This window comes from Chaetodon auriga, chromosome 9, assembly GCF_051107435.1.
Source record: "Chaetodon auriga isolate fChaAug3 chromosome 9, fChaAug3.hap1, whole genome shotgun sequence".
In the NCBI taxonomy this organism is placed as follows: domain Eukaryota; kingdom Metazoa; phylum Chordata; class Actinopteri; order Chaetodontiformes; family Chaetodontidae; genus Chaetodon; species Chaetodon auriga.
The window spans coordinates 15,217,049-15,244,887 of record NC_135082.1 but is presented as its reverse complement, the minus strand read 5'-3'; the positions used below and the strand labels follow the sequence as shown (position 1 = coordinate 15,244,887).

General features: G+C 42.5%; 4 protein-coding genes across 29 annotated transcripts in view; all 4 read right to left on the bottom strand.

The window, feature by feature from the left end:
* LOC143325938 (protocadherin beta-16-like) overlaps positions 1–13,031 on the bottom strand; it is a 59,190-nt gene extending 46,159 nt beyond the window's left edge. The window contains exon 1 of the mRNA XM_076739360.1: positions 9,421–13,031. Coding sequence (XP_076595475.1) covers positions 9,421–11,805 — 2,385 coding nt within the window. The 5' untranslated portion in view covers positions 11,806–13,031. The remainder of the gene's footprint in view (positions 1–9,420) is intronic.
* Positions 1–27,839, bottom strand: part of LOC143325917 (protocadherin gamma-C5-like) — a 280,430-nt gene that overhangs the window by 91,716 nt on the left and 160,875 nt on the right. Inside the window, exon 2 of one of the 26 annotated variants that reach the window (XM_076739330.1) lies at positions 4,751–8,096. The exons of the other annotated variants lie outside the window; for them this stretch is intronic. Within the exon in view, the coding sequence (XP_076595445.1) occupies positions 4,751–7,135 (2,385 nt within the window). The 5' untranslated portion in view covers positions 7,136–8,096. The remainder of the gene's footprint in view (positions 1–4,750; positions 8,097–27,839) is intronic. 26 annotated transcript variants of the gene reach the window in all.
* The window catches only part of LOC143325934 (protocadherin gamma-A3-like), a 67,990-nt gene that overhangs the window by 3,506 nt on the left and 36,645 nt on the right, over positions 1–27,839 (bottom strand). The window lies entirely within an intron of this gene.
* On the bottom strand, positions 22,942–25,960 carry LOC143325944 (protocadherin gamma-A7-like). Its single transcript, XM_076739365.1, has 2 exons — positions 25,637–25,960; positions 22,942–24,355 (listed from the first exon to the last, which is right to left on the bottom strand). The coding sequence occupies exons 1-2, from the start codon at positions 25,958–25,960 to the stop codon at positions 23,561–23,563; spliced, it is 1,119 nt and encodes a 372-aa protein (XP_076595480.1). The 3' UTR covers positions 22,942–23,560.

Sequence of the window (27,839 nt, the reverse complement as noted above, 5' to 3'; positions counted from 1 at the left end):
TTGGTAATTTTTGGCTTTTTCAAAGTCAACTGACCCAATTAATATTACTTCACCGTTTTCATTGATTGTAAATATGTCAGACACACTGTCCATCGTGGTGGACACTGAATAAGAAACCTCCCCGTTTGTTCCTTTATCTGCATCAGACGCGCTCACTGTTGTCAGTGTTGTTCCTTTCTGTGAATTTTCCGCTATGGCTGCCTTGTACACCGACTGCATAAAGACAGGAGCATTGTCGTTTGCATCGAGCACGGTCACATAAATCTTTACTGTACCAGACATCTGAGGTTCCCCTCCGTCTACAGCTGTTAACAACAATGATATTTGTTCTTCTTTCTCTCGATCTAACGGCTTGTGTAAGACCATTTCGACCTTTTTATTTCCATCGTCGTGGCTTTGTATTTTCAGAACAAAATTATCTGTAGGCTTTAAGGTGTAATTTTTCAGGCCATTCACGCCTATGTCTGCATCAATCGCTCTTTCTAACACAAATTTAGATCCTGTAACCGCAGATTCGCTGATTTCAAAACGTTTCTCGTCATTTTTAAAACTGGGGCTATTGTCGTTGATGTCGGTAATCTCTACTGTTATCCGAAAAAGCTCCATTGGGTTTTCTAGGATAATCTGCAAATGTAAAGCACAAGGCGTCGTCTGTCTGCAGAGCGACTCTCTGTCGATTCTCTCTTTCACGAGGAGGACTCCTCTTTCTCTACTCAGCTCGATATATTCTGCGCTGTCGCCCGTAAATATACGGGCTTTACCCGACTTGAGTCTTTTCACATCCAAGCCTAAATCCTGTGCTATGTTGCCCACGACAGAACCCTTTGCCATTTCCTCCGGAATAGAGTAGATAACCTGACCAAGAACTGAATCGAGGGAGAGGATTGAGATGAAAAACAGTACTTGCCGTCCCATTGTTCTATCCACAGTTTACGTTGCGCCAAAAACGGTGTCACACTCGGTTTCACAATAAAATTATTTCCATGTAAAAACAAACAAAAGAACACCGACAAAATCCACAAAATGTTAAGGCCAGTCTATCAGCTCAGTGATTCCATCTAAGAGGTCCGTGAACAGTGCTTTCTCCCCTTTTCTTTCTCTGAAAAACGGCATCACATGGGAGGGTCTGCTTCAAATCCTGACTACATCTACAACATGTTGACCAACAGCGGCCCATGGAGTTCATAGAATGATACTGCAAGAAAATTAATCTAAAATAAGTTGGAATAGTTTAATAATATGTAAGACATACAATACTAATAAATAATTAGACAGACAAATAAAAATAATAAGGCAAAGAGTCTGCCGTCGATCCAAACATCACCTAATTGACACGTAATGTCGTTTCTAAAAGAAACACTCTGTAAGAATAACCCATACAACTAAAAGCACATCATTTCAATAGTTTGACAGGAGACAAGAGAGAGAAAAAGTGAAAGCGGGTGACTGCCTCTGTCCGTGGTTCTGAAATGACGTTGTCAGCGAGGAGACACACATTTAAACATGCAGCACTGACAAAACCAAAAGGGGATATTTCTAACCTCTAGAGGAGAGTCTGGTTCGTCCAGGATGCTCTTCTCACTCTGTAGCCGCTGCATCGTCCCTGTTGAACTGGGGTCCATTATCAGCACGTTCTGACTACCAGCTCTGCCGAACTTACAGTCACTCTTTCTGGAGTCTGTCGTCCTGCAAACCTCGTAATTGTACACGTGTGGGAGAGTCCCTGTCCCCAAAGTGTCTGAGTAACGTGGTGGATAATATGGAATCACAGGCAGACTGGAGTGATACAGGACGCGAGACTGTCTCCATCTGTAGATTTTCACTGATATAATAACCACCAAACACGTGATGAAGAGGAAGGAAACGACAGCCAAAGCCAGCACCAAGTAAAAAGTCAGGTTGTCATTGTACTCCTTGTCGTGTGGAAAGTCAGTGAACTCCGACAGCACTTCAGGGAAGCTGTCCGCCACCGCCACGTTAACAATGACTGTAGCTGAACGAGAGGGCTGCCCGTTGTCCTCCACTATAACAGTCAGTCTTTGTTTGACTGCATCTTTATCAGTCACTTGGCGGATCGTTCTTATTTCTCCATTCTGTAAGCCCACTTCAAACAGCGCCCTGTCTGTGGCTTTCTGCAGTTTATAGGAGAGCCAGGCATTCTGTCCAGAGTCCACATCAACAGCCACCACTTTGGTCACCAGATAGCCCACATCTGCTGAACGAGGCACCATTTCAGCCACCAGAGAGCCACCAGTCTGGACTGGGTACAGGACCTGAGGGGGGTTGTCGTTCTGGTCCTGGATCTTTATTTTCACTGTCACGTTACTGCTGAGTGGAGGAGAGCCTCCATCCTGCGCTTTGACGCGGAAGTGGAAATCTTTGATCTGCTCGTAGTCAAAAGAGCGCACTGCATGGATGACTCCACTATCAGCACTGACCGACACATATGAGGAGACTGGCACTCCGTTAACAGAGGAGTCCTCCAGGATGTAAGAAACACGCGCATTCTGGTTCCAGTCAGCATCTGACGCTTTGACTGTGAATATAGAGAGACCTGGTGTGTTGTTTTCGACAACGTAGGCCTCATATGAGCTCCTCTCAAAGACAGGCGGGTTGTCATTGACATCAGAGATCTGTAAGGTGAGAGTGACGCTGCTGGAGAGGGAGGGGACTCCTTCATCAGAGCAGGTCACAGTGATGTTGTACTCAGACCCTGTCTCTCTGTCCAATTCACTGTTTGTCAGTATGCTATAGAAACCATTCGATGTAGTTTCAATGACAAAAGGTACATTTCCACTCAAAAAACATTTAACCACTCCGTTGATATCAGAGTCAGCATCATGCACATTCATAACAGCCACAACTGTTTGAAACATGGAATCTTCCGGTATAGACTGTGTCGTTGACATCAAATCTATTATTGGAGAATTGTCATTCACATCAATGATGTCAAATACTATTTTGCACGAGTCAGTGAGCCCACCTTGATCTCTAGCTTTAACATTTAACTGATAATGTTTTGATGTTTCGTAATCTATTTGGCCAATCAAACGTACCTCTCCACTTGTCCCGTGTATTTCAAATAAATCCAAAATTCCCTCGGTGTTACTGGAGATGGAATATGTCACTAAACCATTTGTGCCTTGGTCTACATCAGTGGCTGTTACAGTCATTAACGACGCTCCCTTGTGAGAGTTTTCCATTAAACTAGCTTTATATGTTGACTGCGTAAACACCGGAGCATTATCATTAGCATCTAATACAGTTACGTGAATTTGCACTGTCCCTGAAAGCTGAGGTTCACCTCCGTCGACGGCTGTTAATGTCAGAGTCAACTGCTCTTCTTTCTCACGATCGAGAGGTTTCTCCAAGACCATCTGCACTTCCTTTTCTCCACCTGGGCTGTCGTTGAGTTTTAAAACGAAATTATCGGTTGGGTGAAGTGAATAGCTCTTGAGTCCATTTATTCCAACATCAGAATCTAACGCTTTCTCTAATTCAAATCTGGCCCCTCGAACAGCGGTCTCGCTGATCTCAAATAACATATTGTTCATTTTGAAAATAGGAGCGTTGTCGTTTATATCTGTTACTTCTACCGTAACGCGAAAGAACTCGATGGGATTTTCCAAAATGATTTGAAAATGTAAGGCACACGGGGTCGTTTGTTTGCATAACGCCTCTCTGTCTATTCTCTCCTTGATGAGAAGGAGCCCCTTTTCTTTATTCAACTCGATGTACTCAGCGCTGTTTCCAACATGCAATCGAGCTTTTCCTGTTTTCAGCCGTTTTAAATCTAAACCTAAATCTTGGGCTATGTTTCCGACCAACGAGCCTTTTGACATTTCCTCCGGAATAGAATAGCTGACCTGCCCAAGCACGGAACAGACAGAGAGCATCGAGTAAAACAATAGCACTTGCCGTCTCATTGTTTCATTCAAGGTTTCTCTGCGATCACAACGAATCAAGAAAACACTCCACAAATAAGACCGTCGTATTCCACAAGCTGGAGGACTGAGGATGAAAAAGCGTTGACAAAAAATGTCGATGAAAACAATTTCCAGCTCTTTTGGCCGTGCGTTGTGTTCTCGGTAGCTCGGGCTGGTCGCTGTGTCGACGCTGCTTCTCACAAATATAAATGATCCGGGAGGTGCTATACTGATATCTACAGTGAAACCACCACACACTGGCCAACAGCGTCCCTAAGAGTAAAGAACACGACACTACACAAGACTGGTACAAAAAGGAGTCCAAGTCATGTAAGGTTGAAAAGTTGACCATAAAATGAAGAAAAGCCCATAGAAGAAAAAGGAATAATAATGATTAAAAAAAAGATAAACCTGTCTGAATAAGACTACTGTACTTGTTGCTGCTTGAAACAAATGTTACTAAAAAAGTACAGCACGATAGTACCAAAAGTCTCTCTCTCTCTCTCTCTCTCTCTCTCTCTCTCTCTCTCTCTCTCTCACACACACACACAAACACACACACACACACACACACACACACACACACACACACACACACACACACACACACTTCTGTGTAACTTCAAGATGCTATTGAAGACAGTATATGATAACTGGACCTGTGCAGAGCCTGCATTCACCTAATGTAAGATCATTCGAAGTGCTGTCCATGGTGCTGAAAGACAGCACACTGAAAAACATCAGCGAAAACGAGTGTGCGTTTTGTTAATTGAACGTATATTGTATATCAGTATGGGTGCTTGCTTTGTAACGGGAGGCCTCACCTCTAGAGGAGAGTCTGGTTCATCCAGGATGCTCTTCTCACTCTGTAGACGCTGCATCGTCCCTGTTGAACTGGGGTCCATTATCAGCACATTCTGACTACCAGCTCTGCCGAACTTACAGTCACTCTTTCTGGAGTCAGTCGTCCTGCAAACCTCGTAATTGTACACGTGTGGGAGAGTCCCTGTCCCCAAAGTGTCTGAGTAACGTGGTGGATAATATGGAATCACAGGCAGACTGGAGTGATACAGGACGCGAGACTGTCTCCATCTGTAGATTTTCACTGATATAATAACCACCAAACACGTGATGAAGAGGAAGGAAACGACAGCCAAAGCCAGCACCAAGTAAAAAGTCAGGTTGTCATTGTACTCCTTGTCGTGTGGAAAGTCAGTAAACTCCGACAGCACTTCAGGGAAGCTGTCCGCCACCGCCACGTTAACAATGACTGTAGCTGAACGAGAGGGCTGCCCGTTGTCCTCCACTATAACAGTCAGTCTTTGTTTGACTGCATCTTTATCAGTCACTTGGCGGATCGTTCTTATTTCTCCATTCTGTAAGCCCACTTCAAACAGCGCCCTGTCTGTGGCTTTCTGCAGTTTATAGGAGAGCCAGGCATTCTGTCCAGAGTCCACATCAACAGCCACCACTTTGGTCACCAGATAGCCCACATCTGCTGAACGAGGCACCATTTCAGCCACCACAGAGCCACCAGTCTGGACTGGGTACAGGACCTGAGGGGGGTTATCGTTCTGATCCTGGATCATCATTTTCACTGTCACGTTGCTACTGAGTGGAGGAGAGCCTCCATCCTGCGCTTTGACGCGGAAGTGAAAGTCTTTGATCTGCTCGTAGTCAAAAGAGCGCACTGCATGGATGACTCCACTATCAGCACTGACCGACACATATGAGGAGACTGACACTCCGTTAACAGAGGAGTCCTCCAGGATGTAAGAAACACGCGCATTCTGGTTCCAGTCAGCGTCTGAAGCTTTGACTGTGAATATAGAGAGACCTGGTGTGTTGTTTTCTACAATGTAGGCCTCATATGAGCTCCTCTCAAAGACCGGCGCGTTGTCATTGACATCAGAGATCTGTAAGGTGAGAGTGACTCTGCTGGAGAGGGAGGGGACTCCTTCATCAGAGCAGGTCACAGTGATGTTATACTCAGAGGCTCTCTCTCTGTCTAAATCACTGTCGGTCACTAAACTATAGAAATTATTTGTTGACGTTTTTAAAGTGAAAGGTATATTTTCACTCACAAAGCATTTGACTTTTCCATTGTCTCCCGAGTCCTTGTCCTCAATGTTTATCATCGTGACAACTGTATCAAGTCTGGCATCCTCTGAAATAACAGTTGACTTTGACATAATATTAATTTCAGGCTCGTTGTCATTCATGTCCTGTAAATCCACAAATAATTTGCACGAATCGGTTAATCCTCCCTCATCACTAGCAAGTAAACTTATTTGATAGTTTCGAGATTCCTCAAAGTCAACATTTCCGATTAAAGTAACTTCACCGTTTTCCTCATTCACCTCAAAAACCTTCATGATATCATCTAATGCATTTGTGATTGAATAGGTTATTTTCCCGTTAGAGCCTTCATCTGCATCTGAGGCTGTAACAGTAGCAACGACTGTCCCCTTTGGTGAATTCTCAGTAACTGTCGCCTTGTATGTTGGCTGTGTGAAAACGGGGGCATTATCATTGACGTCTAAAACTGTGATGACGATCAGCATTGTTCCTGACATCTGCGGCTCTCCTCCATCTACAGCCGTCAACACAAGAGATATCTGCTCTTGTTTCTCTCTGTCTAAAGGCTTCTGCAGCACCATCTCGACATTTTTATTCCCATCAGCGTTATTGTGCAGTTTCAGAGCAAAATTATCTGTTGGTTTTAATTCGTACCCATGAACACTATTAATTCCAACATCAAGATCCACAGCCCTTTCGAGCACAAATTTCGCTCCAGAGTTCGCTGACTCACTAATTTTGAATTTCATCTCACTTTTTGCAAAGCTTGGTGCATTATCATTAATATCGGTGATCTGGACGGTGACCGTGTAAAATTCCATAGGATTCTCTAAAATAATCTGAAAGTGTAAAGCGCACGGCGTCGTCTTTCTGCAGAGAGCCTCTCTGTCTATTCTCTCTTTAACAAGGAGGACTCCCCTTTCTCTGTTCAGCTCGATGTACTCGTCGCTGTCTCGGGTATAAATTCGTGCTTTGCCAGATGCTAGACGTTTCGTTTGTAAACCTAAATCATGTGCTATATTGCCCACTAAAGATCCTTTCGCCATTTCCTCCGGAATCGTGTAGCTGACCTGCCCGAACACCGAGCCGACGGAGAGGAGACAGATAAACAGCAGTACTTGCCTTGTCATTGTTCTACCCGAATTATTTCCTTGCGATTCAGAGTGTTAACATCCCACAAAACTGATATCAACTCCAGGATCAAACGTCAATTTTAGCGCACCCACAATCCACAAAATAGAAAGAAAGCCTCAAAGGTCGACGTCTCCTTTTCAAATATTCCACACGACTCCACTGTCCGTTCTCTTCTGCGGCGCTCTTTCTTTATTATGTCGATGTTACATGGGAGGTGCTGCTACAACCCTACTGTCTGCCGTCGACACTCTGGTCAACAGCGGCCCTAAGAGTTCATATGATAAAACTGCAGAACTCCAACACAAACCAAACTCTCCTCAGAAGACTTTCAAAAAATATGAAGATGAATGAAAAAGATCGTAATTACAGCGGTGATGTGAACATAATCTCTATCCTGTTATGATGATCCTCACAGCTATGGTTGAATGTTTTTGCAGTCCCCTTTTAAGTCACCTTAACAATAGAAGGATATGATTTCGATACTGTCATATGTCAAATAATCAAACAATTTGATGAAATGTGTGAAACAATATACGGCTTTAGAACCTTGAAACGAGTTTGCCAGAAAACTGACTGATGTACAAACAGATCCCAGTACATAAAGTGGGATCACTGAGTAGAAGTAAATCCAATCTCAGGGTACACACTCAGTGTCTTTGAGGCGCCATCCCGCCAAATCCGCGAATGTTTCCGGCTGTCCCACTGTCAAACTGTCAAGTTCACAAGGTCTGACTCACAAACACTCTGAGTCCTTTATGCACACGTTCCCTAAGTCCGCATTTCTGAACACTTTGCCTGAGGAAATTGCCCACAGTTCATAGCGCCATGACGTTAAACACGGCGTCGGCAGGGGACGCCCTTAAGAAGCAAAACAAAACCAACAAAAAAAAAAAAAAGAAAGAAAGAAAGAAAGAAAGAAAGAAAGAAAGAAAGAAAGAAAGATAAAACGTTATCAAACTGAATCCTTCATTTGATTTATTTCAGGATTTCCTTAAATATGGGTGGTCTCTCAAGGAAGGTGTCAGATATGGTAAACATAATTATCTTTTTTAAGTAAATACCAAAAACATAAGTGCAAATGGAGAAACAGTGAATCTTGCTTCATTTGTTTGAAAATGAATGAAAAAACTATGTGTAATCCTTTAAGATGTTATCGAAAAGAATTAGTTTGTTATACAGCTCTTTGCTCAAACTAGTTTTCACATTTTGTCTTACTGTCAACCCCCTAACTGTCTAAATGATTTTTCTTGACTGATGTTCTTATATAATGCATATGCCTGTCTGCATACACAAACACATGCATGGAAGCACACTCACACATCAACACACAAATGGGCATTGACCACATACACAGTATGACTGCAGGTGTATGTAAATCCATATATGTGTCTTATCTGGTTTGTATTTATTGTTTCAAATGCAAGGTGCCATTCCCTTATTGATTTTGTAAAGTACAATTGTTCAATTAAAACATGGAAAGAGCAGCTACGAGAAAAAAGAAAGTCTATATGTGAGGAACAAACCCACAGTTCTCAGTAACATGTTTTGGTGTCATCAAGGTACCAAATATGTTGCAAAGTGATGATCCATTCATATGTATACCATTTGGGCACTTGTGGCCTTTTGCACATAAGTTCTGATCAGATGAACTCAGTCAAGGCAGTGAGGGTTTAGCATTTAAGGCCTTGGAGGAAACATTGTGATTGGGCCATAAAATAAGCTAATGAAGCACTGGTAGCTGTCCCTTGTTCTAAAATTGATCAAATCCGTTTCATAACTGACATCAGCACACAAGACCTGTCACAATATCTGGATTCAGGTGCAAAAAATAACAATGTCGTCTGTGACTGATGTTCAAACATCATAGATGTGTTGCAATGAAACCTTGTCAGTGTCTGCTCAGAATTTGTGGCAAATAATAAGAAAAGAAAGTTAAGCTATGTGAGCAGGGAAGACTGAAAAAAATCTGATGAACTGTCCAATTTTATGCAAGGTCAGAAATGAAAAAGAATAAATAAATGTTATGTATCTGGCTCTGGAAAATTTTAAATCAGAGGATAAAAGCACCAGTATTAATAATCAGTCTATATCAACACACTGAACTTCAGTTACAATAAATAACACTTTTAGGCCAACACAGAGAGGACATGATCCTCTAACTGTACTACGTGCAATTATTTCAACCAAAACGCTTCATGCTTTAGGTAAAAGAAGAAGAAGAAGAAGAAGAAGAAGAAAAAGAATTGTAATGATGTGTGGGAACAATTACAAGAGATCAAACCTCTAGAGGAGAGTCTGGTTCATCCAGGATGCTCTTCTCACTCTGTAGCCGCTGCATCGTCCCTGTTGAACTGGGGTCCATTATCAGCACGTTCTGACTACCAGCTCTGCCGAACTTACAGTCACTCTTTCTGGAGTCAGTCGTCCTGCACACCTCGTAATTGTACACGTGTGGGAGAGTCCCTGTCCCCAAAGTGTCTGAGTAACGTGGTGGATAATATGGAATCACAGGCAGACTGGAGTGATACAGGACGCGAGACTGTCTCCATCTGTAGATTTTCACTGATATAATAACCACCAAACACGTGATGAAGAGGAAGGAAACGACAGCCAAAGCCAGCACCAAGTAAAAAGTCAGGTTGTCATTGTACTCCTTGTCGTGTGGAAAGTCAGTGAACTCCGACAGCACTTCAGGGAAGCTGTCCGCCACCGCCACGTTAACAATGACTGTAGCTGAACGAGAGGGCTGCCCGTTGTCCTCCACTATGACAGTCAGTCTTTGTTTGACTGCATCTTTATCAGTCACTTGGCGGATCGTTCTTATTTCTCCATTCTGTAAGCCCACTTCAAACAGCGCCCTGTCTGTGGCTTTCTGCAGTTTATAGGAGAGCCAGGCATTCTGTCCAGAGTCCACATCAACAGCCACCACTTTGGTCACCAGATAGCCCACATCTGCTGAACGAGGTACCATTTCAGCCACCAGAGAGCCACCAGTCTGGACTGGATACAGGACCTGAGGGGGGTTGTCGTTCTGGTCCTGGATCATTATTTTCACTGTCACATTGCTACTGAGTGGAGGAGAGCCTCCATCCTGCGCTTTGACGCGGAAGTGGAAATCTTTGATCTGCTCGTAGTCAAAAGAGCGCACTGCATGGATGACTCCACTATCAGCACTGACCGACACATATGAGGAGACTGGCACTCCGTTAACAGAGGAGTCCTCCAGGATGTAAGAAACACGCGCATTCTGGTTCCAGTCAGCGTCTGTGGCTTTGACTGTGAATATAGAGAGACCTGGTGTGTTGTTTTCTACAATGTAGGCCTCATATGAGCTCCTCTCAAAGACAGGCGCGTTGTCATTGACATCAGAGATCTGTAAGGTGAGAGTGACGCTGCTGGAGAGGGAGGGGACTCCTTCATCAGAGCAGGTCACAGTGATGTTATACTCAGAGGCTCTCTCTCTGTCCAGATCACTGTCTGTCACTAAACTGTAGAAATTATTTGTTGATGTTTTTAAGATGAAGGGAACACTGTCACTGATGAAACATTTCACAAGACCATTTTCTCCTGAATCTAGGTCCTCAATATTTATCATTGTAACTACAGTATTGAGTTTGGCATCCTCTGATATCACATTTGACTTGGACATTATGTTAATTTCCGGCTTGTTATCATTCACATCTCTTACGTCAACAATTAATTTACAAGAATCTGTGAGTCCTCCTTCATCACTAGCAAGTAAGTTTATTTGAAAATTTCTTGACTTTTCGAAGTCAATGTCTCCAATTAATGAAACTTCTCCATTTTCTTTGTTTATCTCAAATATTTTCCTGACATTATCTAACGTATTCGTGATTGAATAAATTATTTTCCCGTTAGAGCCTTCATCTGCATCTGAGGCTGTAACAGTGGCAACGACTGTCCCCTTTGGTGAATTCTCAGTAACTGTAGCCTTGTATGTTGGCTGTGTGAAAACGGGGGCATTATCATTAGCGTCTAAAACTGTGATGACGATCAGCATTGTTCCTGACATCTGCGGCTCTCCTCCGTCTACAGCCGTCAACACCAGAGATATCTGCTCTTGTTTTTCTCTGTCTAAAGGCTTCTGTAGCACCATCTCGACGTTTTTATTTCCATCAGCGTTATTGTGCAGTTTCAGAGCAAAATTATCTGTTGGTTTTAATTCGTACCTTTGAAGATCATTGACTCCAACATCAAGATCCACAGCCCTTTCGAGCACGAATTTTGCCCCCGAGATCGCTGACTCACTTATTTTAAATCTCATCTCACTTTTTTCAAAGGTTGGAGCATTGTCATTAATATCAGTGATCTGGACGGTAACAGTGTAAAATTCCATAGGATTCTCTAAAATAACCTGAAAATGTAAAGCGCACAGCGCAGTCTCTGTGCACAACACCTCTCTGTCGATTCGCTCTTTGACGAGGAGGACTCCTCTTTCTCTGTTCAGCTCCATGTACTCGTCGCTGTTCCGTGTATAGATCTTAGCTTTGCCTGATATCAAACGCTTAATTTCTAAACCTAAATCTTGTGCTATATTGCCCACTAAAGACCCTTTCGCCATTTCCTCTGGAATGGAGTAACTGACCTGCCCGAACACCGAGTCGAGGGAAAGGAGAGAGATAAACAACAGTACTTGCCGATTCATTGTTCTTTCCGATATTTTCCCAAGTGAGGCTCCACAGTCTGTTTATATTCCCCCAAAACAGATACCTCTTAGATCATTTCGTATTTACAGCTGCACAATCCACACAACAAAATCTTTTTTCAATTCGCAATTTCTCCTCTTCCTTTCAAAAGATGTTCCACAGGCAGAAATATCCGATCTTTACCCGTCGTGTTCTCTCTGTATTGTGTCGACGTAACACGGGAGGTGCTGCTACAACCCTGCTCTCACTCACAGACACTCTGGTCAACAGCGGCCCTAAGAGTCCAGATTATAAAACTGCAGAAGAACAACTAAAGGTCAGCTCTGGAGAACTCATTGTAAACCAGCTGATATTTAGTAACAATACATGTATTTAAGTAATATCTTGGACTTCTCAAACAACAACAAGAGGACAACTTGATTGAAATCAACCTTGTTTACAGACAAGGTCATTATAAAAATATACATTTAAAAAGAACAGATACGCAATTAAAAGTATTGAGTTTTCAAATCTTGCAGATCAGGAATAGGGTGGATATCAAATCCAGTTAAAACCATGGAAAGAGTCAAATAGCTCGGACGACAAATGCTTTCCCACATAATGACAATTCTGGAAAAAAAAAAAAAAAAAAAAAAAAAAAAGGAATGAGAAGAACTAAAGATTAAGTCCATTATAAAACTACAGAAAACGCTGTTGACACACAAGATTAACATGTGGATGTGCTATTTATGTCGCCATCAGGTCTGAAGTGAATCATTTCTGAATGAAAGCCCAAACAGAAACCCTCCGCGAGGTCTTCGAATAACGTGATGCCACATACAGGTATGACATCTGAAAAGAATTTTGAAAACTTTGTATAACAGATAATTAGACTATGACTTTCATTATCAACACCACAACTATCGTTACTACTACTGCTTCTACTAGTATTACAATTATAAATAAATAACTAAATCATTACGACTACTAAAATAATTGATTGTGCTTGCAAAGGAGGCAGGTTGAAGTAAAAATGCAATGAAAACTCTTTTGGACAAAAACAGGTAACGTTAACCCACAATTCATGTAAAAGTAAATTGTTTAAATGGGTTTAAAAACACGTCACTGTGCCCTAAATTAAAACTTTCGCTGCATATGTATGCTCCATGAATATTACATAAAGAAGATCAGTTGTGAATTATCAAATTTGAATCATTAAGAACCGTCTGAAGCTGTGTTAATGCAGTCTAACCTCTAGAGGAGAGTCTGGTTCATCCAGGATGCTCTTCTCACTCTGTAGTCGCTGCATCGTCCCTGTTGAACTGGGGTCCATTATCAGCACGTTCTGACTACCAGCTCTGCCGAACTTAAAGTCACTCTTTCTGGAGTCAGTCGTCCTGCAAACCTCGTAATTGTACACATGTGGGAGAGTCCCTGTCCCCAAAGTGTCTGAGTAACGTGGTGGATAATATGGAATCACAGGCAGACTGGAGTGATACAGGACGCGAGACTGTCTCCATCTGTAGATTTTCACTGATATAATAACCACCAAACACGTGATGAAGAGGAAGGAAACGACAGCCAAAGCCAGCACCAAGTAAAAAGTCAGGTTGTCATTGTACTCCTTGTCGTGTGGAAAGTCAGTGAACTCCGACAGCACTTCAGGGAAGCTGTCCGCCACCGCCACGTTAACAATGACTGTAGCTGAACGAGAGGGCTGCCCGTTGTCCTCCACTATGACAGTCAGTCTTTGTTTGACTGCATCTTTATCAGTCACTTGGCGGATGGTTCTTATTTCTCCATTCTGTAAGCCCACTTCAAACAGCGCCCTGTCTGTGGCTTTCTGCAGTTTATAGGAGAGCCAGGCATTCTGTCCAGAGTCCACATCAACAGCCACCACTTTGGTCACCAGATAGCCCACATCTGCTGAACGAGGCACCATTTCAGCCACCAGAGAGCCACCAGTCTGGACTGGGTACAGGACCTGAGGGGGGTTGTCGTTCTGGTCCTGGATCATGATTTTCACTGACACGTTGCTACTGAGTGGAGGAGAGCCTCCATCCTGCGCTTTGACGCGGAAGTGGAAATCTTTGATCTGCTCGTAGTCAAAAGAGCGCACTGCATGGATGACTCCACTATCAGCACTGACCGACACATATGAGGAGACTGGCACTCCGTTAACAGAGGAGTCCTCCAGGATGTAAGAAACACGCGCATTCTGGTTCCAGTCAGCGTCTGTGGCTTTGACTGTGAATATAGAGAGACCTGGTGTGTTGTTTTCTACAATGTAGGCCTCATATGAGCTCCTCTCAAAGACAGGCGCGTTGTCATTGACATCAGAGATCTGTAAGGTGAGAGTGACGCTGCTGGAGAGGGAGGGGACTCCTTCATCAGAGCAGGTCACAGTGATGTTATACTCAGAGGCTCTCTCTCTGTCCAGATCACTGTCTGTCACTAAACTGTAGAAATTATTTGTTGATGTTTTTAAGATGAAGGGAACACTGTCGCTGATAAAACATTGTACTTTTCCGTTGTCTCCAGTGTCCTTGTCCTCAATATTTATCATTGTAACAACTGTATTCAATTTGGCATCTTCTGATATAACAGTTGACTTGGACATTATGTTAATCTCAGGTTGGTTGTCATTTACATCTTGAACATCAACAATCAACTTACAAGAATCTGTTAGTCCTCCATCATCACTAGCACGTATATTTATTTGAAAATTTCGGGACTCCTCAAAATCAATATTTCCAATTAATGAAATTTCGCCGTTTTCTTTGTTTATCTTAAACACCTTCCTCACATCATCTAACGTTTTCGTGATTGAATAGGTTATTTTCCCGTTAGAGCCTTCATCTGCATCTGAGGCTGTAACAGTAGCAACGACTGTCCCCTTTGGTGAATTCTCAGTAACTGTCGCCTTGTATGTTGGCTGTGTGAAAACGGGGGCATTATCATTAGCGTCTAAAACTGTGATGACGATCAGCATTGTTCCTGACATCTGCGGCTCCCCTCCATCTACAGCCGTCAACACAAGAGATATCTGCTCTTGTTTCTCTCTGTCTAAAGGCTTCTGTAGCACCAGCTCGACGTTTTTATTTCCATCGGCGTTATTGTGCAGTTTCAGAGCAAAATTATCTGTTGGTTTTAATTCGTAGTTTTTAAGATCATTAATCCCAACATCAAGATCCACAGCCCTGTCGAGCACAAATTTTGCCCCCGAGATCGCTGACTCACTTATCTTAAATTTGATTTCCTCTTCTTCAAAGGTTGGTGCATTATCATTCATGTCTGTGATCTGGACGGTAACAGTGTAAAATTCCATAGGATTTTCTAAAATAATCTGAAAGTGTAAAGCACACGGCGTCGTCTTTCTGCAGAGCGTCTCTCTGTCTATTCTCTCTTTAACAAGGAGGACTCCTCTTTCTCTGTTCAGCTCGATGTACTCGTCGCTGTCTCGGGTATAAATTCGCGCTTTACCAGAAGTCAAACGTCTCGTTTCCAATCCTAAATCTTGTGCCACATTACCGACTAACGACCCTTTCGCCATCTCCTCCGGTATTGTGTATGTGACTTGTCCAGTTACCGAGCCAAGGGAAAGGAGAGAGATAAACAAAAGCGCTTGTCCTTTCATTGTTCTATCGGAGTATTTTCTCTAGTAGGTTCCACAGTCCAACTATGTATTACACAAACTGAAATTCCTTCCACTGTCAAACATCAATTCCGCAGCTGTATAATCCACACATTGGAGGCAACAGTCTTTGAAGTCGTCGTGTCTATTATCAGATATTCGCCATATCCAGGATGTCCGATCTTTTCCCGTCGTGTTCTCTCTTCATTATGGTGATGTTTCATGGGAGGTGCTGCAACAACCCTACCCTCAGTCTGCACACTCTGGTCAACAGCGGCCCTAAGAGTTCATTTAACACAACTGCAGAAAACCATCATGAATTAAGTTGTCCAGAAGACCCAACGTTACGAAAGATGAACTTGCTGTAACGTAATAAAAACCGCAGAAGGAGCATTATCCTCTGAACAGCCGGTGATTTGCCACTTCCAAAAGGTTTATATTTCTGTCTTCTCACGTTTGTCTGAACATTCGTGCCACATAATGTGTCATCACAAAACAAAACAAAACAAAACAAAACAAAACAAAACAAAACAAAACAAAACAAAACAAAACAAAACAAAACACACCTGACTACAGGGATAAAAGAGGAAAATAAAATAAATTAGAATACTACCCGAAAAACAATATTAAGTTGAAGAAGAGGAAAAAGGAGAGATGAGTCTGGAAAGTCGCTGTCCGAGGTGCTGAAATGATGAGTCTGAAAAACGGCAACATGACTGAACATCGCAAGTGGTTTCATGGAGACACGAGTGTTTCATGTTCCACTTAAAACATGAGAAAATTGAAATATCGCTGATGTCATTAAAAAATACACACATTTTCCATGTATGTAATACGCTTTGAGGAAATGTATGCTGAGTTAGCAAGAAAGTAAAACACAAAGATGAGATCTTTGTGTTTTACTTTCAAAACAGCCTGTTGACTATTTCATCAAATACCAATACCAAGTCTCTCTCCAAAAAAGATTACTGACTGTTAGAAAGGTTGCTGATAAGGAAGGAAATGAGCCACGAAACACATTTAAAATAGAAATGATAAACAATACAAAAATGAAGTAAAATTCTCCGACACGTCTGTCCGAATTTGAAGAGTATAGAATCTCTGTATCATTAATTAAGTTAAGCAACAACAGGTTGATTATTTAAATAGTGAGGGGAAAAAAAGAAGACAAAAGTCTGACCGCTTTGGGATATGTCAGTCCAAATAAACACACAACGTACCGAAGTCAAAGCAGCGTACTTGTGAAATGAAGCTACGTTATTCAACTAACCTCCAAAGGAGAGTCTGGTTCATCCAGGATGCTCTTCTCACTCTGTAGTCGCTGCATCGTCCCTGTTGAACTGGGGTCCATAATCAGCACGTTCTGACTACCAGCTCGGCCGAACTTACAGTCACTCTTTCTGGAGTCAGTCGTCCTGCACACCTCGTAATTGTACACATGTGGGAGAGTCCCTGTCCCCAAAGTGTCTGAGTAACGTGGTGGATAATATGGAATCACAGGCAGACTGGAGTGATACAGGACGCGAGACTGTCTCCATCTGTAGATTTTCACTGATATAATAACCACCAAACACGTGATGAAGAGGAAGGAAACGACAGCCAAAGCCAACACCAAGTAAAACGTCAGGTTGTCATTGTACTCCTTGTCGTGTGGAAAGTCAGTGAACTCCGACAGCACTTCAGGGAAGCTGTCCGCCACCGCCACGTTAACAATGACTGTAGCTGAACGAGAGGGCTGCCCGTTGTCCTCCACTATGACAGTCAGTCTTTGTTTGACTGCATCTTTATCAGTCACTTGGCGGATCGTTCTTATTTCTCCATTCTGTAAGCCCACTTCAAACAGCGCCCTGTCTGTGGCTTTCTGCAGTTTATAGGAGAGCCAGGCATTCTGTCCAGAGTCCACATCAACAGCCACCACTTTGGTCACCAGATAGCCCACATCTGCTGAACGAGGAACCATTTCAGCCACCACAGAGCCACCAGTCTGGACTGGGTACAGTACCTGAGGGGGGTTGTCGTTCTGATCCTGGATCACTATTTTCACTGTCACGTTGCTACTGAGTGGAGGAGAGCCTCCATCCTGCGCTTTGACGCGGAAATGGAAATCTTTGATCTGCTCGTAGTCAAAAGAGCGCACTGCATGGATGACTCCACTATCAGCACTGACCGACACATATGAGGAGACTGGCACTCCGTTAACAGAGGAGTCCTCCAGGATGTAAGAAACACGCGCATTCTGGTTCCAGTCAGCATCTGTGGCTTTGACTGTGAATATAGAGAGACCTGGTGTGTTGTTTTCTACAATGTAGGCCTCATATGAGCTCCTCTCAAAGACAGGCGCGTTGTCATTGACATCAGAGATCTGTAAGGTGAGAGTGACGCTGCTGGAGAGGGAGGGGACTCCTTCATCAGAGCAGGTCACAGTGATGTTATACTCAGAGGCTCTCTCTCTGTCCAGATCACTGTCTGTCACTAAACTGTAGAAATTATTTGTTGATGTTTTTAAAATGAAGGGTACACTGTCATGGATGAAACATTTCACAAGACCATTTTCTCCTGAATCTAGGTCCTCAATATTTATCATTGTAACTACAGTATTGAGTTTGGCATCCTCTGATATCACATTTGACTTGGACATTATGTTAATTTCCGGCTTGTTATCATTCACATCTCTCACGTCAACAATTAATTTACAAGAATCTGTGAGTCCTCCTTCATCACTAGCACGTAAATTTATTTGAAAATTCTTTGACTTTTCGAAATCAATGTTTCCAATTAATGAAACTTCTCCATTGTCTTTACCCACCTCAAACATTTTTCTGACATTTCCTAACGTATTCGTGATTGAATAAATTATTTTTCCGTTAGAGCCTTCATCTGCATCTGAGGCTGTAACAGTAGCAACGACTGTCCCCTTTGGTGAATTCTCAGTAACTGTAGCCTTGTATGTTGGCTGTGTGAAAACAGGGGCATTATCATTGACGTCTAAAACTGTGATGACGATCAGCATTGTTCCTGACATCTGCGGCTCTCCTCCATCTACAGCCGTCAACACAAGAGATATCTGCTCTTGTTTTTCTCTGTCTAAAGGCTTCTGTAGCACCAGCTCGACGTTTTTATTCCCATCAGCGTTATTGTGCAGTTTCAGAGCAAAATTATCTGTTGGTTTTAATTCGTAGTTTTGTACACCATTAATTCCAACATCAAGGTCCTCTGCTCTTTCAAGCACAAATTTTGCACCAGTGATTGCCGATTCACTAATTTTAAATGCAATTTCACTTTTTTCAAAAGTCGGTGCATTGTCATTAATATCAGTGATCTGGACGGTAACAGTGTAAAATTCCATAGGATTCTCTAAAATAACCTGAAAATGTAAAGCGCACAGCGCAGTCTCTGTGCACAACACCTCTCTGTCGATTCGCTCTTTGACGAGGAGGACTCCTCTTTCTCTGTTCAGCTCCATGTACTCGTCGCTGTTCCGTGTATAGATCTTAGCTTTGCCTGATATCAAACGCTTAATTTCTAAACCCAAATCTTGTGCTATATTGCCCACTAAAGACCCTTTCGCCATTTCCTCTGGAATGGAGTAACTGACCTGCCCGAACACCGAGTCGAGGGAAAGGAGAGAGATAAACAACAGTACTTGCCGATTCATTGTTCTATCCGATATTTTCCCAAGTGAGGCTCCACAGTCTGTTTATATTCCCCGAAAACAGATACCTCTTAGATCGTTTCTTATTTACAGCTGCACAATCCACACAATTAAATATTTCTTCAAGTCGCAATTTCTCCTCTTCCTTTCAAAAGATGTTCCACAGGCAGAAATGTCCGATCTTTACCCGTCGTGTTCTCTCTGTATTGTGTCGACGTAACACGGGAGGTGCTGCTACAACCCTGCTCTCACTCATTGACACTCTGGTCAACAGCGGCCCTAAGAGTCCAGATTATAAAACTGCAGAACAACAACTAAAAGTCAGCTCTGGAGAACTCATTGTAAGCCATTTCCACATTTACATCTATGTAAACGATACATTGAACTTGCCAAACGATTGCCAGACGAAGACGTGATTGATATTTATTGCAATTATTGTCCAGATAATCGAGATCATGTATTTATAGTGACAATATACACAATAAGACAGTCTATTCATGGTGTTTTGCACATGTATCAGGAAAATGGATGGTTATAAAATCTAAATGAAAGGATGGAAAGGGAACATTGCTTGGAAAAGAAATAGTAATAATTATAGGGAAAAAAATGAGAACACCAGAAGAAGAAACCAACAATAAAACAATGCAAACAGCAGTTTAAGATAAGACAAGATAAGAAATAAAAATGTGTCATCTATTATTCCCCATTATCACCGCCACTAAAACTACTGCAACTACTACTAGAAATAATAATTAAAATGAGAAATAAGTAAAAATAACTATTATTATTACCATTATGAAAACAACTAATCACTTCCCTCAAGTAGACAGGCTGAAGGTAAAATCTATTCGAAATTCCGTTGGGGAATGTACACATGAGTACAATGTACACATCAATGCTGTAGAGAGAGCGAGAGAAAAAAAACTTTCCTCTGAAATCAAAATGTTTATTAAAATGGTACACTCCCCTAGCTGTGACTTAAAGACAGACAGTTGTGTGTAATTACGTGTTAAATCATTAAGAAGAGACTGAAGGTGTATTAATGAAGTCTAACCTCTAGAGGAGAGTCTGGTTCATCCAGGATGTTCTTCTCACTCTGTAGTCGCTGCATCGTCCCTGTTGAACTGGGGTGCATTATCAGCACGTTCTGACTACCAGCTCTGCCGAACTTACAGTCACTCTTTCTGGAGTCTGTCGTCCTGCAAGCCTCGTAATTGTAGACGTGTGGGAGAGTCCCTGTCCCCAAAGTGTCTGAGTAACGTGGTGGATAATATGGAATCACAGGCAGACTGGAGTGATACAGGACGCGAGACTGTCTCCATCTGTAGATTTTCACTGATATAATAACCACCAAACACGTGATGAAGAGGAAGGAAACGACAGCCAAAGCCAACACCAAGTAAAAAGTCAGGTTGTCATTGTACTCCTTGTCGTGTGGAAAGTCAGTGAACTCCGACAGCACTTCAGGGAAGCTGTCCGCCACCGCCACGTTAACAATGACTGTAGCTGAACGAGAGGGCTGCCCGTTGTCCTCCACTATGACAGTCAGTCTTTGTTTGACTGCATCTTTATCAGTCACTTGGCGGATCGTTCTTATTTCTCCATTCTGTAAGCCCACTTCAAACAGCGCCCTGTCTGTGGCTTTCTGCAGTTTATAGGAGAGCCAGGCATTCTGTCCAGAGTCCACATCAACAGCCACCACTTTGGTCACCAGATAGCCCACATCTGCTGAACGAGGCACCATTTCAGCCACCACAGAGCCACCAGTCTGGACTGGGTACAGGACCTGAGGGGGGTTGTCGTTCTGGTCCTGGATCATTATTTTCACTGTCACGTTGCTACTGAGTGGAGGAGAGCCTCCATCCTGCGCTTTGACGCGGAAGTGAAAATCTTTGATCTGCTCGTAGTCAAAAGAGCGCACTGCATGGATGACTCCACTATCAGCACTGACCGACACATATGAGGAGACTGGCACTCCGTTAACAGAGGAGTCCTCCAGGATGTAAGACACACGCGCATTCTGGTTCCAGTCAGCGTCTGTGGCTTTGACTGTGAATATAGAGAGACCTGGTGTGTTGTTTTCTACGATGTAGGCCTCATATGAGCTCCTCTCAAAGACAGGCGCGTTGTCATTGACATCAGAGATCTGTAAGGTGAGAGTGACGCTGCTGGAGAGGGAGGGGACTCCTTCATCAGAGCAAGTCACAGTGATGTTATACTCAGAGGCTCTCTCTCTGTCCAGATCACTGTCTGTTACAACAGTGAAGAAATTGTTTGTTGTTGATTTAATGGCAAAATTATCATTTTCGTTTAAAACACACATGACTTTGCCGTTATCATTTGAGTCCGGGTCTTGTATATTAAGCATTGTGACAACCGTTCCCGGTTTCATGTTCTCAGATACTGTGTTTGAGTTAGACATTATGTTAATGGACGGAGGGTTATCATTTGTATCTGCCACGTCCACAATCACTTTACATGCGTCAGATAATCCTCCCTGATCTGACACCTGAACATCAATCTCATAAAGTCTCCGTTTTTCATAATCTACATTTCCAGTTAAGGTCAATTCTCCATTATTTGGATCAATTTTAAAGAGACCCGCTGCTCCAGATTTCGAAATCATGTATGTGACTTTTCCGTTATTTCCTTTATCCAGGTCTGTCGCCCTGACGGTAGTTATCAGAGTGCCAGCAGGAGCGTTCTCTGTCACACTTGCCTTGTATTCCGATTTGGAACAAACAGGCGGGTTATCATTGGCATCGAGCACAGTTATCATAATCTGCATTGTTCCTGAAAGCTGTGGTTCACCACCATCCAAAGCGGTGAGTAATAATGATATATGCTCATCATTCTCTCGGTCTAAAGGTTTCTGTAAAACCATCTCGACATGTTTAGTCCCATCTCCTCTGCTGATTGTTTTCAGAGCGAAATTGTCACTGGGTTTTAGGGCGTAGCTGTTCAAGCCGTTCACACCAACATCATCGTCTATGGCTTTCTCTAAAACGAATCGAGCTCCGGTAAGAGCTGATTCGCTAATTTCATATTTAATCTCCTCTCTCTCAAAAGTGGGAGGATTGTCATTCACATCGGTAATTTCGACAGTAACCGTGTAAAACTCCATTGGGTTTTCAAGGATCATTTGAAAATGAAGTGCACAAGGCATCGTTTGACCGCACAGAGATTCTCTGTCTATCCTGTCTTTAATAAGGAGGACTCCTCTTTCTCGTTTCAGCTCGATATACTCCTCACTGTTGCCCGTATAAATACGAGCCTTACCGGACTTAAGTCTTTCCACGCCTAACCCTAAATCCTGGGCTATATTGCCTATTAGAGCCCCCTTTGCCATTTCTTCGGGAATAGAGTAACTGACCTGGCCGTGCACTACACAGATAGAGAGCACCGACAAAAACAACCGCACTTGCCATCCCATCGTTCCCGTCGACATCTATGTGAAGAAAACCAGAACGAAATCCCCTGTTTTGTCGCTCCAGGTTCCGTTTTTGACATATAGGTCCACCTATATGATCGTTAAGGTGACACTTATCCTAAATTGCGGAACAAAGAAATCCCATTGTGTTGTCCTGGCTGATGCTATTCACGGCAACCCCGACTGTTAACTGCCTCTCTCTATTTTCCAGTGCAATACAAAGGGGTGGAGGGGAGGTACTGCAACAAATGCTTCTTCAGTAACTCGATGGCCAACAGCGTCCCTCTCTGTTCAATGAGCTGAACTACATGGTATATTTCTGTGGCAACCACCAAAAAGGAATTTTACAAAAAGACAGCAAAGAGATTTACGAAGATACATTTTGTTAAAATTGTAATCTCATATAAATACTAGCCTTTCTATCTGTCGCCATTGCTGATAAATGACAAATAGAGGACGAAAGCAATGGATATTATGAAGGAGAATATAGGAAGCAACAATAGGAACACGGGGAGCTACATATACCACTGAGTCCAAGAGTAATGTAATTACTTTTTCAAGTTACAATACCCTTAGTGGATTGCAGTATCACAGCTATTGTTTGCGCTTTCCATGGTGCTGAATAATCAAATACACTATTTAAAGCAATGACTCCAGCTTACACGTTGCACTTTGGTCTGCAACTGTAAACAGTCTGTATCGAGACTGAAAACAAATTCATATCCGTCTGTCAACGCTGTTTTTCAGTGACGTGTCTATTAGAGATATCTACAGAAACTAACACAGACAAAAGGATAAAATACAGAAAAGCTTGCAAAAGACTCTCTCTCTCTCTCTCTCTCTCTCTCTCTCACACACACACACACACACACACACACACACACACACACACACACACACACACAGAGAGAGAGAGAGAGAGAGAGAGAGAGAGAGAGAGAGAGAGAGAGAGAGAGAGAGAGAGAGAGAGAGAGAGAGATTAAATCCTGAAAAGGGTCTGACCCACTATGCTGAGAAATAGAAATAGACCTGCGACCAGTGGATGAAAACATATGAATCTTATGGAAAACCAACCTCTAGAGGAGAGTCTGGTTCATCCAGGATGCTCTTCTCACTCTGTAGCCGCTGCATCGTCCCTGTTGAACTGGGGTCCATTATCAGCACGTTCTGACTACCAGCTCTGCCGAACTTACAGTCACTCTTTCTGGAGTCAGTCGTCCTGCACACCTCGTAATTGTACACGTGTGGGAGAGTCCCTGTCCCCAAAGTGTCTGAGTAACGTGGTGGATAATATGGAATCACAGGCAGACTGGAGTGATACAGGACGCGAGACTGTCTCCATCTGTAGATTTTCACTGATATAATAACCACCAAACACGTGATGAAGAGGAAGGAAACGACAGCCAAAGCCAACACCAAGTAAAATGTCAGGTTGTCATTGTACTCCTTGTCGTGTGGAAAGTCAGTGAACTCCGACAGCACTTCAGGGAAGCTGTCCGCCACCGCCACGTTAACAATGACTGTAGCTGAACGAGAGGGCTGCCCGTTGTCCTCCACTATAACAGTCAGTCTTTGTTTGACTGCATCTTTATCAGTCACTTGGCGGATCGTTCTTATTTCTCCATTCTGTAAGCCCACTTCAAACAGCGCCCTGTCTGTGGCTTTCTGCAGTTTATAGGAGAGCCAGGCATTCTGTCCAGAGTCCACATCAACAGCCACCACTTTGGTCACCAGATAGCCCACATCTGCTGAACGAGGCACCATTTCAGCCACCACAGAGCCACCAGTCTGGACTGGGTACAGAACCTGAGGGGGGTTGTCGTTCTGATCCTGGATCATTATTTTCACTGTCACGTTGCTACTGAGTGGAGGAGAGCCTCCATCCTGCGCTTTGACACGGAAATGGAAATCTTTGATCTGCTCGTAGTCAAAAGAGCGCACTGCATGGATGACTCCACTATCAGCACTGACCGACACATATGAGGAGACTGGCACTCCGTTAACAGAGGAGTCCTCCAGGATGTAAGACACACGTGCATTCTGGTTCCAGTCAGCATCTTTGGCTTTGACTGTGAATATAGAGAGACCTGGTGTGTTGTTTTCTACAATGTAGGCCTCATATGAGCTCCTCTCAAAGACAGGCGCGTTGTCATTGACATCAGAGATCTGTAAGGTGAGAGTGACGCTGCTGGAGAGGGAGGGGACTCCTTCATCAGAGCAGGTCACAGTGATGTTATACTCAGAGGCTCTCTCTCTGTCCAGATCACTGTCTGTCGTTAAACTGAAGAAATTATTTGACGATGAGGAAATTGAAAATGGAATGTTGTCGTTAATATAACATTGCACTTTTCCATTTTCACCTGAGTCTGGATCTTGGATGTTTATCATCGTCACAACAGTGCCAGGCTGAATGTCTTCTTTTATTGCACTGGACTTTGACATGACATTTATCGCAGGTACATTGTCATTTGTGTCCGTTATTTCAACAATAATTTTACACGAGTCAGTTAATCCTCCTTCATCACTGGCTTGGACATGTATTTGATATTGTCGCTTCTTTTCAAAGTCAGTGCTCCCGACCAGTCTAATTTCACCATTTTCTTTTTTTATGTCAAATATTTCAGATGCATCATCAACAGAGTTCAATATAGCGTAGGATATCTTTCCATTAGATCCTTCATCTAAGTCGGAGGCACTGACTGTAATCACTATCGTTCCTGCGGGTGAATTTTCTCTTAAGGTTGATTTATAGATTTTCTGCGTAAAAACTGGGGCATTATCATTACTATCTAGCACACTTATATTTATTTGAACTGTCCCAGAGAGCTGCGGCTCACCACCGTCTACTGCAGTCAATATAAGCGACAGGTGATCCTGTTTTTCACGATCTAAAGACTTCTGTAAAACCATTTCTACCATCTTATTTCCGTCGGCTTGATTTTGCACTCTTAAAATGAAGTTATCAGTTGGCTTTAACAAATAACTTTGAAGGCCATTCACACCAACATCCAAATCTACTGCCTGATCCAGCATAAACACTGTCCCTGTAACAACCGATTCACTGATTCTGAATTTCATATCACCTCTTTTAAAAATCGGGGCGTTGTCGTTAATATCTGTAACCTCGACTGCGATGCTATAAAATTCCATCGGATTCTCTAAAATAACCTGAAAATGCAGAGCACAGGGAGCCGTCTGTGCGCAGATCACTTCTCTGTCTATCCTGTCCTTGACGAGGAGGACTCCTCTTTCTTTATTCAACTCGATGTACTCTGCACTATCTCCCGTATAAATACGAGCTTTTCCCGATTTCAGTCTTTTCAAATCTAAACCCAAATCTTGCGCAATATCACCGACGAAAGAGCCTTTCGGCATTTCCTCTGGGATGGTGTAGCTGACTTGTCCAATCACTGACGTGAAAGAGAGAACCGAGATAAACAGCAGCACTTGCCGTCTCATTGTTCTGTCCGTCCTGTTTCTGTATAAAGAACCTCCGATTATTCCTCTCCAAAACGTTTGTTTTCCGTCGGAGATAATCCTTTTTATGTCTTCCGATTGTATAATCACCAGTTAGGTCGTAAATTGCAAAGGTAAAAGAAAAATATCCGCCCAAATGAACGTTTAGATCTCTGATCGTCGTTTTCTGTACAGTTCCCTGTGCCTTTCTCTCGTTCTCTATCTGAAATGATGGGGGAGGTACTGCAAATTTCTTCTCCTTAACTGACACAGACTGGCCAACAGCGGCCCTAAGAGTTCACTATGCTGAACTACAGTATACTGTGGAGGATGGAGAATTATTAATGGTTTCTATAAGGTGTCGTGCAACGTTCAGGTTGACCAATTTCGTCAATTTAACAACAGATATTATGTTTTCATGTTACACACAAACACACATGAGCTCTTGGCCCTCCCCGTCTACAGTTATCTTAAAACTATAATATTACATCCTTCCGATGCTTTTTCTACTATTAACAATCAGTGGAAATCGGAATGATGGACCTAACTTTTATAGGTATCACTCATTTGTCAAACACAAGTCACCACAAAAGCATAAAGATTTGATGACGGCTATATTGAAAATCAGATGCCACCAACTACTAAATATCCAGACATTTTCAATGTGTTTCTGTTGTACAATCAGAATTTTAATGTAAATCAAGTTGATAACCGATAAGCCATGTTTACAGCGCTGAATCACCTGCTACAAAGTGTGCTGGAGTTAATTCACTGCAGTTAGGTGTGCATTTAGATAACCGTCCATGATGATTTGCTCGGCATTGTCATCTCCAACCGATATTAATCAGACTATTGGGACTAAAAAAAAGCTAAAAGTTCATATCTCAACAAATATATGAGAAACTGCATGTCACAACATTTATGAGTGTTCATCATTTGTCAAAAAAAAAAGGTTTGTTCCCACACAACAAGAAGTAGGCCGAAAGTAACACAAAAGATTATACTGTGTAAAATCTGATACCATGTGCTTGTACAGTCAACAAAGCTTTTAAGATGAAAAAACCATGATAACCAAAGAAAAAATCATGTTGAATGAAGCCCAGTTAAAAGATTAGATAGATAGATAGATAGATAGATAGATAGATAGATAGATAGATAGATAGATAACTTTTTCATTATTTTTTCCAGACAGTTGAGGTAAGACATTGCTTCTTATAACTTAGAAATGAGTTTCTAGGTTAGTTATTTCAGAGGTGAAAAGAAGTACGGCATTTAAAGCTTACAAGAATCTGTGGTGCTTGTATATTGTGTTAAAGGGTTCCTACACTGAATTAAATGCTATATTGTAGTCTCATGATATTTAGTAGTTATATCTGAGAGGTGTAAGGTCTCTGGAGTGACCCAAGATAAGGACCGTTAAGTTAATCAGACTTATACCAAAGTTTATTTAGATAAAGCAGGCAAAGCCCCATCTGCATATACAGAGAGTGGAGGAACTACAACTATGCAGACACTGAAGGAAAGGACCGTGTCGCTGAGAACATCAGTTAAAATTGTACAATTAGGAAAAAGGTGTAACGTTTCAAACTGTGAAAGGACTTTGTTTAATCCAACACTTGGTCAAACTGCAACAATGAACTGTCCTAACAGAGTCCAGGCCTCAAGAGTGAGACAGCCTGAGGCGCTGTCCGTGGTGCTGAATGAGGAAAAAAAAAAAGTCTGAAAGGATTTCCTCCAATGGAAACATGCTATTTTAGGAATGATGGGTAACACATATCCTGTCTTTCAGAAAAATTACTATTGAAATATGAATCTGTAAAGAAAAGCACGGGTTTAACAAAAGAATGTGTTCAGATTCAAGTAAAATACACCTGTCAGAAAG

Excerpts from the sequence above, each read along its gene's own strand:
- LOC143325944 (XM_076739365.1), bottom strand. The coding sequence starts at position 25,960 with ATGAGACGGCAAGTGCTGCTGTTTATCTCGGTTCTCTCTTTCACGTCA. Across the intron at positions 24,356-25,636 it reads ATCCGATGGAATTTTATAGC|GTGACAGTGAAAATAATGAT; the intron begins ATCGCAGTCGAG and ends CTCAGTAGCAAC.